Source organism: Oncorhynchus mykiss, chromosome 5 (assembly GCF_057628025.1).
Source record: "Oncorhynchus mykiss isolate SJ-2025 chromosome 5, ASM5762802v1, whole genome shotgun sequence".
In the NCBI taxonomy this organism is placed as follows: domain Eukaryota; kingdom Metazoa; phylum Chordata; class Actinopteri; order Salmoniformes; family Salmonidae; genus Oncorhynchus; species Oncorhynchus mykiss.
This window is the reverse complement of record NC_143026.1, coordinates 97,856,221-97,869,203: the sequence shown is the minus strand read 5'-3', so window position 1 is coordinate 97,869,203 and position 12,983 is coordinate 97,856,221. Positions and strand designations below refer to the sequence as shown.

Genomic DNA, 12,983 nt, shown 5'->3' with positions numbered 1-12,983 from the left:
CTAATACACTACCACTACTACCACACGAATACACTAATACACTACCACTACTACCACACGACCACTACCACCACATGACCACTACCACCAAACTACCACCACACTACCACTACTACCACACGACCACTACCACTACTACCACACGACTACTACCACTACTACCACACGACCACTACCACCAAACTACCACCACACTACTACCACCACTACTACCACACGACCACTACAACAAAACCACTACTACTACTACCACACGACCACTACCACCAAACTACCACCACACTACTACTACTACCACACGACCACTACCACCAAACTACCACCACACTACTACTACTACCACACGACCACTACCACCAAACTACCACCACACTACTACCACCACTACTACCACACGACCACTACAACAAAACCACTACTACTACTACTACTACCACACGACCACTACCACCAAACTACCACCACACTACTACTACTACCACACGACCACTACCACCAAACTACCACCACACTACCACACTACCACTACTACCACACTACCACCACTACTACCACACTACCACTACCACTACTATCACACTACTACCACCACCACTACACTAATACACAACCACTACTACCACACTAATACACAACCCCTACCACACTAATACACAACCACTACCACACTACCACTACCACCACCCCTACTACACTACCCTTACTACACTACCACTACTACTACTACTACTACTACAACACCACAACTACTACTACTACAACCACTACTACACAATCACTACTACACCAACACACTACTACTACACTAATACATTACCACCTCTACTACACCAACACTACCACACTACTACTACACTAACACACTACCACTACTACACTACCACTACTACCACTACTACCTCTACCTCTCCTACACTAATACACTACCACTACCACACTACCTCTACTACCTCTACTACACCACCACACTATCACTACTACACCACTACCACCATCACTACTGCACCAGCACACTGATTACCAACAATGACGAGACAGCCTACAGGGTGGAGGTGAGGGCCCTGGCAGTGTGGTGTCAGGAAAATAACCTCTCACTCAACGTCAACAAAACAAAGGAGCTGATCGTGGACTTCAGGAAACAGCATAGGGAGCACCCCCCCTATCCACATCGACAGGACCACAGTGGAAAAGGTAGAAAGCTTCAAGTTTCTATGCGTACACATCACTGACCATGTGACCAATAAAATATCTAATATTTATATATATTTATATATTTACTTTTAGATGTGTGTATTGTTGTGAATCATTTTTAGATAAATACTACTACACTGCTAGGAACACAAGCATTTCGCTACAACCGTAATATCTGCTAAATATGTGTATGTGACCAATAAAATTTGATTTTACTATTGCCCTACACTACTTCTCTACTACACTACACTATACTACTTCTCTACTACTGCCCTACACTACTGCCCTACAAGACTTGTTAGAGGCTTATCACATTCCCCACATTCCCCATATCACCCCTAATTGGTGTGTAAAACACCACTGGGACACTATGGACGACTGTTATGTTGAAGTCATACTTACTTTGTTCCACAGAGAGGGGGCCCTGCAGGGTGTAGGATGGGGACTCATGTACTTTGTTCCACAGTGAGGGGGGCACTGCAGGGTGTAGGATGGGGACTCATGTACTTACTTTGTTCCACAGAGAGCGGGGCACTGCAGGGTTGTTCCACAGAGAGTGAGGCACTGCAGGGGTTAGGATGGGGACTCATGTGGCCACTAGAAAGAAGATCCAACATGAGTTACCATTTCAGAAACAAAGTACATCTCTTTGCAAAAAGGGATTTCTGAGACCGTTGCTCTTGGTAATGCAGATCATATGCTCGCTAGCTTACCTTTGCAAGTCGCCTGCACCTGGCAGTCTGTAGTTATCTGAGAGAGAGAGAGAGAGACCTGATAAATCTGTCAATAAGTACTACACAGTTTCCAGAGGGGTGGATAAAGGCACTGGTAACACCCATTTTTAAAATGGGGTGAAGTTGACCAGGCATGTAACTACAGGCCGATTAGCATTTTCCCAGTTCTATCAAAAGTAATGGAGACAGCTTTAACAGAGCAATTAATGGCCTACTTGTACAATCAATTCCTGCATTCACAGCAATTCGGCTTTAGACGTAAACAATACATGTTTAATTTAACCTGGCAAGTCAGTTAAGAACAAATTCTTATTTACAATGACGGCCTGGGAACTGCCTGTTCAGGGGCAGAACGACAGATTTGTACCTTGTCAGCTCGGGGGTTTGTACTCGCAACCTTCCGGTTACTAGTCCAACGCTCTAACCACTAGGCTACCCTGCCGCCCCGACTTGTGGAGGTCTACAATTTATTTTCTGAGGTCTTGGACCTCCTGTGGTCTAAGGCACTGCATCTCAGTGCTAGAGGCGTCACTACTGACACCGGCCAAACCCAGACGACGGCCAATTGTGCACCGCCCTATGGGACTCCCAATCACAGCCAGATGTTATGCAGCCTGGATTCAAACCAGGGACTGCAGTGACGCCTCCTGCACTGAGATGCAGACTCTGCGCCACTCGGGAGACTCAACAGACAAAGAAAACAGTTTTCTGACAGATGGTTTTGAACGTTGGACAAAGGCAATGTGGTTGGAGCTATTTTTCTCAATTTAAGCAAAGCTTTTGACACCGCATCCTGGTCTCAACACTCCAGGTTCAAATTTCCTAAAAAAAAGCACTTAGATGGTTTGAATCATATCTCAAGAACAGGGAACAAAGTGTAGTGATCAATAACACGTATACAGCTCAGAAAAACAGAATGGGTGTCCCACAAGGATCGGTTCTAGTTCCACTTCTTTTTAGTTCATACATAAATTATCTTCCTGAGGTAAGTGCAAAAACATGTCTTGCCGTTACTGATGTGTTGACACAACATATGGTTTCAATTGTAGAATAGCTTAATAACTCATGCTTGACATTGCATATCAAGAAGACCTCTGTGATTTGTTTTTCCTCCAGAAAATTGCTAATGTTATGATCAAAGAGGAGTGAATCAAGCAGACTCCTGATGTTAAATAGCTTGGAATCATGTTAGTGCCTGATGTTAAATGTGTGAAATGTTTGTTTTTTAAATTGTGAAATGCTTGATAATGTATGTGGTATCAACAGAGGTACATTTTCTGGGTGATTTAAATATTGACACGCTTTCATCAAGCTGTCCATTCAAGAAAAAGCTTAAAACTGTAACCAGTGCCTGCAACCTGGCTCAGGTTCTCAGTCAACCTACCAGGGTAGATACAAACAGCACAGGAATGAAATCATCAATATGTATTGATCACATCTTTACTGATGCTGCAGAAATGTGCTTTAAAACAGTATCCAAATCCATTGGATGTAGTGATCGCAATATAGTAGCCATATCTAGGAAAACCAAAGTTCCAAAGGCTGGGCCTAATATAGTGTATAAGAGGTCATACAATAAGTTTGTAGTGATTCCTATGTTGTTGATATATAGAATATTTGTTGGTCCGTGGTGTGTAATGAGGAGCAAATAGACTTTGCACTTGACATAAGCACACACCCATTACGAAAATGACTAAAAACTGTTCAATCCCAGTGGATTTGAAAAATGGTTTGGTTGAGAGGGATGAGGCAGAAGGAATGGAAAATAAGTCTGGCTGCACAACTGATTGGCAAACGTCCTGCAAATTGAGAAATCATGTGACGATACTGAATAAAAAGAAGAAACTACACTATGAAACAAAGATAAATTACAAAGAATGATTGCAAACTCAGCTCCATCAAAACAGACTGATATTGCCAACTACTTTAATGATTTTTTAAATTGGTAAATTTAGGCATGACATTCCAGCAACAAACGCTGGCCAAATTATGAAAGACAAGAACTGTAATTTTGAAATCCGTAAAGTGAGATTTTTTTTATTGTTGTCTATCAACACCAGGGTCTGACAACATGGATGGAAAGTTACTGAGGATAATAGCGTAAGATATTGCCACTCCTATTTGCCAGATCTTCAATTTAAGCCTACTAGAAAGTGTGAGCCCTCAGGCCTGGAGGGAAGCAAAAGTCATTGCGCTACCCAAGAATAGTAAAGCCCCCTTTACTGGCTCAAATAAGCCTGTTACCAACCCTTAGTAAAGTTTTGGAAAAAAATGTGTTTGACAAGATACAATGCTATTCTATAGTGAACAAATTGACAGACTTTCAGGGAAGGACATTCAACAAGCATCGCACTTACACAAATTACTGATGATTGGCTGAGAGAAATTAAGGCATTTGTGAAAATTCTATAGCAATATAGAGGGAAAGTGGCTGTGCGTTTGGACAATTAATACTGCAGTAAATAAAACCCAATAAAAACATCTGTCTTATCCAGGACCGGAGTCTACGCAGACCGGGGCGCTATAGCCAATCAGAGCTACAGTAGGCCTTCATTCAAACAAGCCATTTGCCAAACAGGCCTGCCATCATTTACTTTTAATTGGACTGTGTGTTTTCAGTCAGTAGGGCCTGCCATCATTCACTTTGAACTGGACTGTGTGTTTTCAGTCAGTAGGGCCAGCCATCATTCTGTCATGACGTTGCCCTCTTTGGGTACAGCGAGCACCCCTCCCTCTGCACCAGCCCTTTTCTATGCACCACCTCCCTGTCTCCTACACCCAGGCTGCTGTGGTCATAGAGAGGTCGTACATTTCTGGAAGAGATTATCTCCTCATGGCCACAGTATAGAGAGAGAGTGAATTTTCATAGAGAACAAAGGAATTTCTTCCACCTCATGGAACTGGAGAACCGAACGACATTTATGTTCTGGAGAAGGTAAAAAAGATCGGTGAGCTACGACCGGGTCCGTTTGGTACCATTTTGTAAAACTCATGGGAGGCAATACAGCCACATTACCATAATGCTGTTTATACAATAGCCTCAGATATGAGGCTTACATCTAATTGTTGTACAGGATGAATGAGGAAAGATTAAACTATTTGTGAAATTATGGGATGCTATGTAATGATGTAATGTGAGAGAATTCTATTTCTGTGTAAATTTTCACTGAAGTCACTGGCACGCCCCCATGAACACAGTTAGGACTTGGCGTCAAGAGACAGCCCTTTTCAATGTTCCAAATAAAACCCCACCTGGGTTTTCTATCACCAGACAATGTTTCTCTCAATTACGAGAGGACAAAGGTTGCAGACCAGCTTACCTCGATAACGAGAGGGCCAAGGTTTGAGACCAGACTGCTGAATCGTTTAACCATCCCATGTGGTTAAACTCTTAGACTATCGATACCAACAGAATAAGAACAAGTCTTTGATATTAATTACTAGTCTGCAGCTAGGAATTCAGTATCATTGAACGCGAAGACCGACAACCGCCGAAACAGCTATTCTATAACTGTCACGTTCTGACCATCGTTCTTGTGTGTTTTCCTTGTTTTAGTGTTGGTCAGGACGTGAGCTGGGTGGGCATTCTATGTTGTGTGTCTGGTTTGTCTATTTCTATGTTTGGCCTGATATGGTTCTCAATCAGAGGCAGGTGTTAGTCATTGTCTCTGATTGGGAGCCATATTTAGGTAGCCTGTTTTGTGTTGGGATTTGTGGGTGGTTGTTTCTGTGTCTGTTTAACCACACAGGACTGGTTCGGTTTTCACATGTATTGTTTTTTGTTTTGTATATTTGTAGTGGTTTTCCCGGTATTCGGCTTGATTAAAGATGTTTAACCCTAACCACGCTGCGTTTTGGTCCGCCTCTCTTTCACCAGAAGAAAACCGTTACAATAACGACATGAATGACTGTCACTCTGAACTATCCATTCTTACCACGACAGAGAGAGCGAGAGGACGGACAGACTCTCCAACAGAAACAAACTTTTCAACAGAGATCCCAATGACACACTGAGCGTAAATATATATAGCGTAAATATATATATTGATTGCAATTATTCCCGAATGAGTAAGCGTTAATGTGCAAAGGATTAACATTTCAATTGTTATAATTATCAACTGTATGTTGTCTTATCTCAGTCGACCCCCACTTCCCTTTTGTACAACAAGCCGCCATGCCGGTTTATCCCACTAGGGAAACTCCGTTATCATTTCCTTGTAACTATCTACTGTTTGTTTTATACATTTCTGTGACTTACTTAGTTTGTAAATAAATTAAGACAATTGATGCATGGATGACTCATAGTGAAGACTGGGTTCGCGCAGATAACCAACAATTTACGACGTTTGGAAATAGACTAACGTGGTAAAATAAAGAATAAGTCATTAATCAGAAGACTAATTGACCAGATATTAAAATATTAGGAAAATTATAACTTTAATCTGAATATTTTCCTTGGTGCCCCGACTTCATAGTTAATTACATTTGCCTGATTAGTAAATCACGAAATGCTAATTACAGAGAACCTTTGATAACTATAAGTCTTCAGTTAATGATAGTAAAGACACGACAATTCAATTTGAACTGGACTGTGTTTACAGGAAGTAGCAACAGCGCAAATTTAGATCATTAGAACACATCCGCTAAAAGACACCATGCACCTGAATGGATTTCTGCTAATATGTAAACACAGGAGTCGTCTTACATTTGGGAACTTTACAGTCCTATTGATCAAACAACCATGAAAAGGTAGCCTCTCTCTCAGTTATACACATCAACAACCATGAAAAGGTAGCCTCTCTCTCAGTTATACACATCAACAACCATGAAAAGGTAGCCTCTCTCTCAGTTATACACATCAACAACCATGAAAAGGTAGCCTCTCTCTCAGTTATACACATCAACAACCAGGAAAAGGTAGCTTCTCTCTCTGTTTTACACATCAACAACCATGAAAAGGTAGCCTCTCTCCTTCAGTTCTACACATCAACAAAAACAAGATCAACAGCTAATGCTAGCCAGATCAAGATGAGCTAAAATCTAACGAAGGAACATTTAGATAAACCCTCAACTTTTTCAGCTAGTTGGCCGTCAAAATTGCACTGATAAACAATGAGGAATTGTAAGAATGTCTGGATTCTGAATACTAAGGTGGCGTACTGAACACACTGGTGTAAATTGCCTCAAGATAAATACGTAATATAAGTTAGACTAAATATTAGTACTTCATATACTCGTGGGTAATAACATTCAATCTGGATATTAACACAAAACAAGTCATAAGGATAGAGAAATGTATCGACAAATATTATGAAAACAAGTAACACTCAATCAAACATGACGGAGAGTAAACGTGGAGAATAAATCTCAAAGAACGCAACTCCTCGATTTAGGCTTTTCACCACTGGGACTGTTAAGTGTGGAAAGCTATCTGTTAAAGTCGATAAATGACAAACTGGGCATACTTGAATTAGTCAGTAAAGATATAAAGGAGTTGAAGGCGAAGCTTGAAATGAGTGACGAAAGAGCTGCGATAATGGAGACATTAACAAACAAGCTAAAAGGGACCCTTAATTTAATAGAAACGGATGTTAGTGAACTTAAGGAGAACATGTTTCTGAGAGGAGCCTTACTTGACATACCGACTAGATCTATAAGAGAGAATCTAGTACTTACGGGTATCCAAGAAAGAAGGAGAAGTTCCCGAAAAAGTAGTGAAGGAATTCTTTCTTACAACACTTCAAATCCCACTCGAAGCTGTCGATAAGATCCAACTCAAACGTGTAAACCGTTTCGGACAGAAGTATGAGCGTCCAATCGTTGCCAAATCTGCTTTCTTTAAGGATAAAGTAATGTTTAAAAGCCTGGGTAAACTACTCACTGGTCCAGCCTCCCGAGTGGCGCAGTAGTAGTAGAGATCCTGGTTCAAGTCCAGGCTAATAATATTTTTTTAAAGACTCATTGGCATGAAAATAGGCATGAATGATCAGTTTCCGAGGGAGATTGCAGAACGGCGCAAAGTTCTGTATTCAATCTTCAAGGAGAATAGATTAAAAGGGAAGTGTGTAGCCCTCGTAGTCGATAGACTGGATATTGACAACCAATGTTCTAAATATTACAAAGTTTCCATAGAGGAGTCGAACACCCAATTCTAGCCATGGTAGGGATTGTAATAATGGAACACCCAATACTAGCCATGGTAGGGATTGTAATAATGGAACACCCAATACTAGCCATGGTAGGGATTGTAATAATGGAACACCCAATACTAGCCATGGTAGGGATTGTAGTAATGGAACACCCAATACTAGCCATGGTAGGGATTGTAATAATGGAACACCCAATACTAGCCATGGTAGGGATTGTAATAATGGAACACCCAATACTAGCCATGGTAGGGATTGTAATAATGGAACACCCAATACTAGCCATGGTAGGGATTGTAATAATGGAACACCCAATACTAGCCATGGTAGGGATTGTAATAATGGAACACCCAATACTAGCCATGGTAGGGATTGTAGTAATGGAACACCCAATACTAGCCATGGTAGGGATTGTAGTAATGGAACACCCAATACTAGCCATGGTAGGGATTGTAGTAATGGAACACCCAATACTAGCCATGGTAGGGATTGTAATAATGGAACACCCAATACTAGCCATGGTAGGGATTGTAATAATGGAACACCCAATACTAGCCATGGTAGGGATTGTAATAATGGAACACCCAATACTAGCCATGGTAGGGATTGTAATAATGGAACACCCAATACTAGCCATGGTAGGGATTGTAATAATGGAACACCCAATACTAGCCATGGTAGGGATTGTAATAATGGAACACCCAATACTAGCCATGGTAGGGATTGTAATAATGGAACACCCAATACTAGCCATGGTAGGGATTGTAGTAATGGAACACCCAATACTAGCCATGGTAGGGATTGTAATAATGGAACACCCAATACTAGCCATGGTAGGGATTGTAATAATGGAACACCCAATTCTAGCCATGGTAGGGATTGTAATAATGGAACACCCAATACTAGCCATGGTAGGGATTGTAATAATGGAACACCCAATTCTAGCCATGGTAGGGATTGTAATAATGGAACACCCAATACTAGCCATGGTAGGGATTGTAATAATGGAACACCCAATACTAGCCATGGTAGGGATTGTAATAATGGAACACCCAATACTAGCCATGGTAGGGATTGTAATAATGGAACACCCAATACTAGCCATGGTAGGGATTGTAATAATGGAACACCCAATACTAGCCATGGTAGGGATTGTAATAATGGAACACCCAATTCTAGCCATGGTAGGGATGTAATAATGGAACACCCAATACTAGCCATGGTAGGGATTGTAATAATGGAACACCCAATACTAGCCATGGTAGGGATTGTAATAATGGAACACCCAATACTAGCCATGGTAGGGATTGTAATAATGGAACACCCAATACTAGCCATGGTAGAGATTGTAATAATGGAACACCCAATACTAGCCATGGTAGGGATTGTAATAATGGAACACCCAATACTAGCCATGGTAGGGATTGTAGTAATGGAACACCCAATACTAGCCATGGTAGGGATTGTAATAATGGAACACCCAATACTAGCCATGGTAGGGATTGTAATAATGGAACACCCAATTCTAGCCATGGTAGGGATTGTAATAATGGAACACCCAATACTAGCCATGGTAGGGATTGTAATAATGGAACACCCAATTCTAGCCATGGTAGGGATTGTAATAATGGAACACCCAATACTAGCCATGGTAGGGATTGTAATAATGGAACACCCAATACTAGCCATGGTAGGGATTGTAATAATGGAACACCCAATACTAGCCATGGTAGGGATTGTAATAATGGAACACCCAATACTAGCCATGGTAGGGATTGTAGTAATGGAACACCCAATACTAGCCATGTTAGGGATTGTAGTAATGGAACACCCAATACTAGCCATGGTAGGGATTGTAGTAATGGAACACCCAATACTAGCCATGGTAGGGATTGTAATAATGGAACACCCAATACTAGCCATGGTAGAGATTGTAATAATGGAACACCCAATACTAGCCATGGTAGGGATTGTAATAATGGAACACCCAATACTAGCCATGGTAGGGATTGTAGTAATGGAACACCCAATACTAGCCATGGTAGGGATTGTAATAATGGAACACCCAATTCTAGCCATGGTAGGGATTGTAATAATGGAACACCCAATACTAGCCATGGTAGGGATTGTAATAACGGAACACCCAATTCTAGCCATGGTAGGGATTGTAATAACGGAACACCCAATACTAGCCATGGTAGGGATTGTAATAATGGAACACCCAATACTAGCCATGGTAGGGATTGTAGTAATGGAACACCCAATACTAGCCATGGTAGGGATTGTAATAATGGAACACCCAATACTAGCCATGGTAGGGATTGTAATAATGGAACACCCAATACTAGCCATGGTAGGGATTGTAATAATGGAACACCCAATACTAGCCATGGTAGGGATTGTAATAATGGAACACCCAATACTAGCCATGGTAGGGATTGTAATAATGGAACACCCAATACTAGCCATGGTAGGGATTGTAATAATGGAACACCCAATTCTAGCCATGGTAGGGATTGTAATAATGGAACACCCAATTCTAGCCATGGTAGGGATTGTAGTAATGGAACACCCAATACTAGCCATGGTAGGGATTGTAATAATGGAACACCCAATACTAGCCATGGTAGGGATTGTAATAATGGAACACCCAATACTAGCCATGGTAGGGATTGTAGTAATGGAACACCCAATACTAGCCATGGTAGGGATTGTAATAATGGAACACCCAATTCTAGCCATGGTAGGGATTGTAATAATGGAACACCCAATTCTAGCCATGGTAGGGATTGTAGTAATGGAACACCCAATACTAGCCATGGTAGGGATTGTAATAATGGAACACCCAATTCTAGCCATGGTAGGGATTGTAATAATGGAACACCCAATACTAGCCATGGTAGGGATTGTAGTAATGGAACACCCAATACTAGCCATGGTAGGGATTGTAATAATGGAACACCCAATTCTAGCCATGGTAGGGATTGTAATAATGGAACACCCAATACTAGCCATGGTAGGGATTGTAATAATGGAACACCCAATACTAGCCATGGTAGGGATTGTAATAATGGAACACCCAATACTAGCCATGGTAGGGATTGTAATAATGGAACACCCAATACTAGCCATGGTAGGGATTGTAATAATGGAACACCCAATACTAGCCATGGTAGGGATTGTAGTAATGGAACACCCAATACTAGCCATGGTAGGGATTGTAGTAATGGAACACCCAATACTAGCCATGGTAGGGATTGTAGTAATGGAACACCCAATACTAGCCATGGTAGGGATTGTAATAATGGAACACCCAATACTAGCCATGGTAGGGATTGTAATAATGGAACACCCAATACTAGCCATGGTAGGGATTGTAGTAATGGAACACCCAATACTAGCCATGGTAGGGATTGTAATAATGGAACACCCAATACTAGCCATGGTAGGGATTGTAGTAATACAAAAAAAACAATTGTTAAATGAAGTACAACTACACCATCCATTTCAAGATAGGGAATGTTGTAAAATAATTAGTATTCAATTTTCCATTTAGTATTTTATAAATTGATAAGACAACATTACAAGAACGGATAACTAGCAAAATAGCACATCTTCAAATATAACTAATTGTAACACAAAAGAACTCAACCAAAATGGTAGAGATAAAACACAGCAAACAGAAGACAAAGAAGGCACAGTATGTGTGAATGTATTGTGATGGAAGGTGTGTGTGTTTTTGGTGTTTGGAATAGGGTGGTGTTAAGTGAGTGAGAAAGGAAATGGCTGCATATCCCAGAACCAATGTGTCTGTGAGCAGGTGTTGTGAGAGAGAGCTTTCAATTTTGTGCCGATGAGGGACATGCATTTTAAAATAAATGAAACATGTCATTTATTTATTGTCCTATCATGATGGAACGGTCCCCAACCCCATACCCTAGACACCCACCTGAACGACCCAGACACTAAAGAGAAGTCCCTATCTGTTTTATGGGCCTGCTGCCTAGATGCAGCCAAAACAGAAAGATCAATGCGGTCAGAGACCTAGATCAGCACCGCCCCCTCAAGATTCTGAGCCTGCTTGGCAGGGTTGGTCCTACAAAGCCAGAGCCCAAACCCTTTCCCAGCTTCTTCTCATTAGACAAAAGTGAGGTCAGGTCCCAAACCCTTTCCCAGCTTCTTCTCATTAGACAACAGTGAGGTCAGGTCCCAAACCTTTTCCCAGCTTCTTCTCATTAGACAACAGTGAGGTCAGGTCCCAAACCCTTTCCCAGCTTCTTCTCATTAGACAACAGTGAGGTCAGGTCCCAAACCCTTTCCCAGCTTCTTCTCATTAGACAACAGTGAGGTCAGGTCCCAAACCCTTTCCCAGCTTCTTCTCATTAGACAACAGTGAGGTCAGGTCCCAAACCCTTTCCCAGCTTCTTCTCATTAGACAACAGTGAGGTCAGGTCCCAAACCCTTTCCCAGCTTCTTCTCATTAGACAACAGTGAGGTCCGCGTCGCAAATGGAACCCTATTCACTTGATGGTGCACGACTTTGCTCTGGTCAAAAGTAATGCACTATGAAGGGAATATGGTGCCATTTGGGACTAGTAACGGTGACTAACCCCATTCCGTACAAATTTGGACAACCGTTGCATTCAAACGAGTCTGGGGACAAATGGGACTGTAGCGACTGTGTTGGCATCAACACCCGGGGTGTGAACTACATTTCTAGTCAAGCTTTGATTGACATGGTAATGGCCCCTCTGACGATGTACATTAAATGGGCCCCTCTGACGATGTACATTAAATGGGCCCCTCTGACGATGTACATTAAATGGGCCCCCTGACGATATACATTAAATGGGGCCCTCTGACAATGTACATTAAATGGGGCCCTCTGACGATGTACATTAAATGGGGCCCT

General features: G+C 41.6%; 1 protein-coding gene across 1 annotated transcript in view; it reads right to left on the bottom strand.

The window, feature by feature from the left end:
* The window catches only part of traf3ip2l (TRAF3 interacting protein 2-like), an 87,565-nt gene that overhangs the window by 53,667 nt on the left and 20,915 nt on the right, over nucleotides 1-12,983 (bottom strand). The window contains exons 4-5 of the mRNA XM_036979033.2: nucleotides 1,905-1,941; nucleotides 1,703-1,788 (exon numbers count right to left, since the gene is read on the bottom strand). Of these exons, the coding sequence (XP_036834928.2) occupies nucleotides 1,703-1,788; nucleotides 1,905-1,941 (123 nt within the window). The remainder of the gene's footprint in view (nucleotides 1-1,702; nucleotides 1,789-1,904; nucleotides 1,942-12,983) is intronic.